Source organism: Phalacrocorax aristotelis, chromosome 4 (assembly GCF_949628215.1).
Source record: "Phalacrocorax aristotelis chromosome 4, bGulAri2.1, whole genome shotgun sequence".
Taxonomy (NCBI): domain Eukaryota; kingdom Metazoa; phylum Chordata; class Aves; order Suliformes; family Phalacrocoracidae; genus Phalacrocorax; species Phalacrocorax aristotelis.
Genome location: NC_134279.1, coordinates 26,871,269 through 26,878,744, shown reverse-complemented (window position 1 = coordinate 26,878,744; position 7,476 = coordinate 26,871,269). Strand labels below are relative to the sequence as shown.

General features: G+C 40.0%; 1 protein-coding gene across 1 annotated transcript in view; it reads right to left on the bottom strand.

Annotated features, from left to right (window-relative positions):
• Positions 1-1,418: 1,418 nt before the first annotated feature.
• Positions 1,419-7,476, bottom strand: part of DKK2 (dickkopf Wnt signaling pathway inhibitor 2) — a 43,597-nt gene continuing 37,539 nt past the window's right edge. The window contains exons 2-4 of the mRNA XM_075090700.1: positions 5,426-5,576; positions 4,577-4,726; positions 1,419-4,055 (exon numbers count right to left, since the gene is read on the bottom strand). Coding sequence (XP_074946801.1) covers positions 3,805-4,055; positions 4,577-4,726; positions 5,426-5,576 — 552 coding nt within the window. The 3' untranslated portion in view covers positions 1,419-3,804. The remainder of the gene's footprint in view (positions 4,056-4,576; positions 4,727-5,425; positions 5,577-7,476) is intronic.

Below are 7,476 nucleotides of genomic sequence, written 5' to 3'. Positions count from 1 at the left end.
TGAGACAAGTATGAAAGTCAGACTATGCAGATGATGGCTTGAATTTTTGGTGAATTGTGTTTTAGGTGTCAGGTGCTGGATGTATGCTGTTTAAAGTGTTGTTGTACAAGTAAGTGCATAAATCTACGTCAGTTATTTTCATTAAAACCGTTTAAAAGCATAAATACTATAGGTCAGAAACAACATAAAGCAACTAATATGGTAACAGATACACACCCACATTTTTTAATGCTGTAATTCAAAGACATGCTGTTATAGAGTAGCAATCCATTACTTATAGAAACGTTGTTAATAAGTGTTTCCAAAGAGATATTGCATTGCTGATGCTATTCTTGGCTAGTACAAAGAGTAGTTGAATTGTTCAGCAATAATCTCTTTAGTACTTGTGTCATGGCAGCATATTTCTGAAATGTTACTGAGCCAAAGTCACTCTTGATTCCCTTGATGAGTGCCACAGTGAGTGAGAGCAATTATCCCCAAATTTAGCTGCTCTTTTAGTCTCAAACTGATGTATATTCCCCAATCTATTAACTAACTTAATGGCTTCTAAACAATCAAAGTCAGTCTTGCGAAACTGCTTGCGTTCTATTCAGTTCAGCTATGTTGCTCGGTATTTGTGCCTATTGTTTCTGTTCCCAGATTTAAATCTGAAGACTTTGGCAGTCTCACGCTCTGTTGAAGTCATTGGGCTCTGAAGATGCTCATAACTTACTTTATTAAGTTGTTGTTAAAAGTGTGAGAATTTTCAAAGGCCTACCCACCAAATAACAGTAGCAAAAACTTTTCATTTTGTACCGACACTAGTGTGACTTGGAGAGGAGGCCATCCGCTAAATATACATCTGTTTGAGCAAAGGATTACCAGAAACAAGTAACAAGGATATTGAGACCATTGCTTAATAACCACAGCCATTATTTTGCAATATTTATTGAGCTCAGCAGGGGTTTTCTGGGATCAGAACTTGGTTGGGTTTAGTAGCAATGTTTTCAGTTACGTCATATGGCTTGTGTCATGTTATTAGAGCTGAATGTTGTTATTTGCCATTTCAGAATTGCTAGTTATAGATCTTGCAGCAATGCATTTGTATGTTGCAGCCTATAGCAAAATATTGTGTAATTTAAATACCAGCTTTACCCACTGTGAGGCTCTCGGGTGTGTATCACTATCCAGGGAATGTGTCTGGGCACCTTTCCTATTCAACCTGGCTGACTGAACATTGTGCATCCAGGTGCGTTATTTTCAAAACTTATTCTTGAATGTTTAGGTGTAAACTGTCCCAAAAGAAGCACAGATTGTTCCAACTTAAACCAGTTTTGTAGGAATGACATGTGGGGATTTTAAGATGACCTTCATCTGTTCTACTAAAACTCAGGCTACATAGTGCTTTGAGACACAAGTACAATCAGATACTTTGTCTTGTACAGCTAAAATATATGTATTTTTTAATAGATTTGTATATTTTTCTAGAAAGAACTACTCTTCTTAAGCAGCAGGTAAGGAAAGGAATATGGGTAAAATATTTGGGGAGGAAAGGACATTTAATATATTTAATCTTATTATACATTTTTCTACATTAGAGTCAACAGGCTGCAAATATATTCTGCTACAAAGCTTTGTGTAAGAAATATCTCTATAAGAAAATACATCTCATTAAACATTTCCTGTAAATAAATTATCCCAAATAACTATGTCTTGCAAGAGGAAAAGGGAGGGGTAGGCCAATGTTAAGAAGAGCTAAAAATTGCTGAAAGCCGATTTCTGCAACCCCGCTGCTCATGCTGGCTATCATCTTTTTTTAATATGTAGTCACAAGAGCAATAGAGTTCTTCTGCTGTGTATGTGCTGTGTCAGTGTAAATAACACTTGCAATACTGGTTCCTGTACTTTTTTAATATCTTGAAATTATGCTATTTCTGAGCCTTATTCCTGTTTCAGTTATTCTGGAAAAACTTTGAAATAAGCAGAGTTGCAATGGTAGGCCTGCAAGATAAAAATCTGACTGAGACTATTAAAAAAACAGAAGACCCTGTCTCCAAGCAGTCCCTCTAGGTCAATAAAAACTAACTCCAGCGGGGAAAGAGGGGTGTGAAATACTCTTCGTATTTAGACTCTTATGAAAGACAACGGCAATGCAGCTGAAGTCTGTTCTAAATAGGAAGTCTGAGTCAGGTGGTGTAGCTAAGCTCAAGCTTTAAAACAACTGCTGGTGGAGACGTGTCAGTGGAAAAAGGTGTCAGGTACGGGTGACAGGGTCTTCGAAGCTAAACTACATACTGGTGTACCCGCATTGTTCAGAACTGATTAAACAGAAAAGTCCCTTCTATTACAAAACATGAAAATGGGTAATTATAAATGGGTAATTACAACTTAGCAGTAGGTCAATTATAGAATCAGACTTCTTTAAAGAAGTATCAGTCTCTTTACCAATGTCTATACAAAGGAATACTTGCAAATAAGTAAAATGAAAAAAATTTTAAAAGACCTGGGCGACAAGTCATGGGATAGAGACTGTCCTTTTTTTAAACTAGTACACAAACAAGGTAGAGCTGTCAGCTGTTTCCACAGTACATGTAATTCCATCATTCCTGGCAGAACAGTCCAGGCTGAGAGGACATGAAGTTCCGGCTGACTACATGCTGGAGGCTGGTATGCTGTGACACCGCACGATGTTTAACAAGCCATTTGTGGACGTACACTCTTCTTACATCCTTTTCTGCAGGAATGGAGGTGCTCACAGGAGCCAACGTTTTCTTTGCTGCCTCTAAGAAACAAATCCATTATACTTCTGCAGAGTGCCATCAGTAGGCCATCACTACTAATAAAAGGTAAAATTTTGAGTTTGCAGCAGCGTGCTCTAAACACCTCATCAAATATCCGCATCATCTGTTATAACAGCAATGGTGACACAACTTCATAGTTCTTTGTGTTAGGCACTTCAACACTCTTTTGGAAATGTCTATAATGCAAGTGTGCTTAGGCAAAAAAAGAATATTTAGGACTAATGAGCAACTGCCTGTGTATAGATTCTGGCTTCAGCATGCGCATATTTGCTTCATCTGTTCAATCCAATGTATACTAGCAGTAAACCGAGGCAAATATAAGTGATTAAGAGCCATACTGTGACACTGAACTACGTAAAGCATTTCAGTTTACTTATTTATAGGAAATAAAACCCTGTTTATATGCCTCCTCTTAGGGAAACTGCTGCTTTCTTGAGACTGGGAGATGATGGTAAGTTTTCACCTCTTTCATGAGGACCTGCAAAACATAGCACTCTTGTCCTGCAGGAGTGCTTTCTTTGCTGAAGTGTCAGCCCTGAATGACAAGGGTGTGTGGACAGTCACAGTAACTATTTCCATTTCTCACACCTGCAATGTGACCAATAATGTGTCGACAGAAGAGTCGTCCTGGCACATTCTGCTTCCTATAGGAGTACAATGTATACAATGTATTTAGCAGTCATTACCACGCTAGAAACCCACTGTGGCCCTAACACTGGACCCCTAGAACATCATGGGACACCACAGCAAAGTAAGGGACATTAATTTCCACTGTACTTGTTTGCGTATTAGCATTTCCCACAAACTGTAGATTATATACAGAAGAGCTGCACAGTAGGAGAACTCCAGATGCACTTGGGTTTACTACCAGCTCAAAAAGAAATGTATTTGGTGTGACATCTACTCCTACCCTAACTGTTACTTTAGCCATTCTGCTTCCATTTGCAGTCCTCATTTCCCGCCATGCCGTAATGCATTAAATACATAAAGCCACAGTCACTTAATACTATCTTCCCAGTCTCATTCAGATTTTCTGGCACACGTGAAGTCTTGATTTAGAAGAGGAGGTCGCATCTTTCCATACTTTGCAAGACAGCCCCTTGGCACAGTCACATCGTTGGAAAATCTCCAGTCCATGGGAGCCTTTCTTGCGCTGTTTGGTGCACACCTCCCCCTGATGCAACACAGGCTTACAAATTTTGGTCCAGAAATGGCGAGCACAGCAATGTCCCTCAATACAGTCTGATGACCGTAGGCAGGGATCGCCTTCGTGTCCTAAAAAGAGCAACCAAACTATTTTACCTCATGGAAAAACACAGAAGTACAGATTCAGTGCAGACTGATGTAAATGAAGCTCAGAAAAGGAGAGATGGTATTTCCATCTGTGGCTAGCTGAACGATGTAAACACAAGGGAAGATATGAATTAGGAGCATTCTAGGGGTTAATTACTGAGGCCTGCCGTAAGACTTAGTAAGGAGGAATTCAGCTACAGGATTGTAAGTAGAATTACAAGTGCTTAATTACATGACTATTACAAGAGGAGGATCTTGCAGTCTTGCACAATTGAAAAATGGATTGCCAGTCCACCTCTGATACAAAGTAGAAAGCAGATGCTATTCCAATCACAGAAACTGTTGGTTGATGTTATATCACTCTCTGAGACTTGCTGTGAATTCTCACAATAGACATTCACTCCCTGTGAAATTACTGCCTATTTCTGATTTATTGGTGTATCTTAACAGCAATATCATGATTCATGAAGGAACAAAGCAGCGTAATACAAAAGTGATCTTACCTTTTATGTGTGACAGCTTGGAGCGTGACCGCCCTAGGTTTTGCCATCCCAAATCCTTGCTAGCATAATGACCATTCTTCTTGTTGCGTGGCCCTTCTAGAGCAGGGATGTGAGGTGTAAGGATGCTTTCAGTTACTGGTATGCAAATACCTGTGAGGAAAAAAGACAGTCAGGCAGAGATTTGAACAAAAGGAAAAGCAGCCAAGAGACATACACATACCAGGATCAGGACCAGGACCATGAAAGTGCTGGGCTTGGCCTCAGTGCTGTTCAGCTCTAATCACACCACTGTCCCTGATCCCCAGCGCCTAACTTCACCACAGCTCTACTTCACTCACTGTCACACAGTCTTGCTGTCACTGTGGCTTTGTGGTCTGACTACCTGGAGACTGCCTCGAAGATGTTTGTCTCCAGTCTCCAGAGGAGAGTAGGGGAATGCAAGCAGTACAGTTATAACCCCCCCAACCCCTCCCCCCACCCCAGCTCCCCACCTCGCCCCACCCCATGGCGAATATAGCTCAAGGGTTCATTAAGCCTCTTTTTCTTCCTTAAAAATATGGGTTCTGTGCAGTCTTCCAGTGAATTAAACCACATTGAATGTAGTGCTGTGATTTCAGTCAGCAGCAGCAGCATTTTTGGGTTTCCCCACCCCAAAATGGGAAATAGCCTTAAACATAGAAATACTATTAAAGAAAATGGAGTGCAACAACGTAGAAAATGAAGTCATCTTGGTTTAGAAAAAAGCACTGTCACCCAGGAAAAAAAATACTGATGCTGGGAAGACTCAGAGAAATAGATGTTATCAAAATGCTGATTTTATGGAGGAAAACCAAGAAATTACTAATGTACCATTGTTGCAGCGGTTCCCAGGGCAGCACATGCCATCTCTGTGGCAACGCTTCTTCTTCCTCCGGCACATCATGCATGCAGACGTTGCTTGATGAGGACTGTGGCAGTACCGCCCAACTTCGCATTCCTTATCATTGGTACAAGGATAGGCCTGGTGGATCAAAGAAAGATTTACAGTGACACACTGCTTTGTACAAGGCACATATGCAGCCCATCATTAAAAAAAAAACCAAAACCCCAGACAAACAAACTGACAGGTGAGGTACCATTCACTGGGGCCAGGAGACGCAGGCAGGGATGCTTCACTGCAGCCATATAGCAATCTTTAAGCTCACACTGCTGGTGAAGAGGTATGTCTTAAAGAATCAGGGGGACACAACAAGCTCCCTGGTGGTTTCATCTTTTCTTGCCTCAAACGTATGTTGGCACAAGATATGTCATATTTTTGTGGGTTCAGGCCTCTGATTCATAGGCAAGAGCTTAAAACTCCATAGTGAAGAATAAACAGAGCCATAAAACTCCTCTCTGCCTCCTTGCAGTTTAAATTGTTACCTATTGCAGGGTGTGTTTCAGGATTTTTACTGGCTTTTTCCTTTGACAGTTGTCAAACACACTGATGGATAACAAGTTCGCTGTTCTGACAGTGAACATCTACACCGCATTGGTACAAGCTCCTTTGCAATTGCACCACTCCCCACTGACCCACACCAGTTGGACTTCTTGGAAGTGAACAAACATCACTGGTCAGCATTTCACTTTGATAACCTTTATTTCACTTATGGACTTAGTATACTCCTTAACCTCGCCACCTGCTAAACAACACCCTATGGTATGCAGCATGGAATATATTATAGAGCACAAAACTGTCTTGCACATATAATTCCCTGGAAGTGGAGACACACATATACAATTCTCCTATATTCATTAAAACAAGCATTATTTTACAGGAAAACTGACTTCTAAAACAAGGCTCTGAAAGCACTGTATTGTCCCATAAAGAGAGAGAAAGAAATGTTTATTCCTACAGGAGGAAAAGACATGACGCTTGAAGGAGACATAACAATGTACACTGCCACATTCCAGGATCCTTTCCGCTGACTCTCACACAGCTACAACTATGCTGTCTGCATCTAATTTTGCTGCCTATTAAAGTAATCATAGAGTTTTTTTTAAATTCCTCAAAATTATACTTGAGTAAATTGTTTAGATAAAAAGATGAGAATAAATTTTTGAATTTCTGGAAAATTATGTTTATACTTCCTCAACCAATTTTCTCCAGTATAAGAAATAAATCAAAGTATTGCTTTTACTGTTTTCAAAATTACTCTTGCAATTAATTGTTCACCACAATCAAAAAGCTCGACTGACTAATTTTCAATGTAGGCAGATTACTTTTCTAATAATATTTTAAATCAAGGCCTGATTATATTTTTCTCAGAAAATAAAACCTTGGAGGCTACTAAGAATTTGCTCTGAAAATTGTTCTTTTAGATGGAGAACTTGTTGCTTCTCTTTGTGCCTTGCTGTTGGGAACTGCAGAAGAAACAAGAGAGCTGATAATAAAACCAAGCAAACTTCTGTCATGCCATTAGTGGGAGGGGAAACCGTGCCATTTCCCATGTGATTTCATTAGCTGTTCCCTTTGTCAAAATTCACTTTACAGTTACCAAAAGTGCTGGCTGGCTATTTCCCAAGTGCTGCTGCCCCATTAATTCTGCCCCCTGAATATGTGTCTTTGAAGAATGATTCCAGAGTGCAGCTGTTTGGAGTAATCTGATGTACGTGCAAGTCTTCCACCTTAAGAATAAACATTTCCTCTTGAGTTTATCCTCAAGAGGATGAACATCAAAGAAGGTCATATCTTTTAGCTTGGAGTAGCACTGAGACACAAATGCAAGCACTCACCTGTTTGGTACTCTTAAGGCATAAACGGATTCTACCTATTCTAGCAAAGCAGAACTAAAGTGCTCTCCCCTCAATCTCATCACTCTTTTCCCTCATTCTTTCCAGCAAGAAATCATTAACACTGACTTACAATTTATTATGTAGTT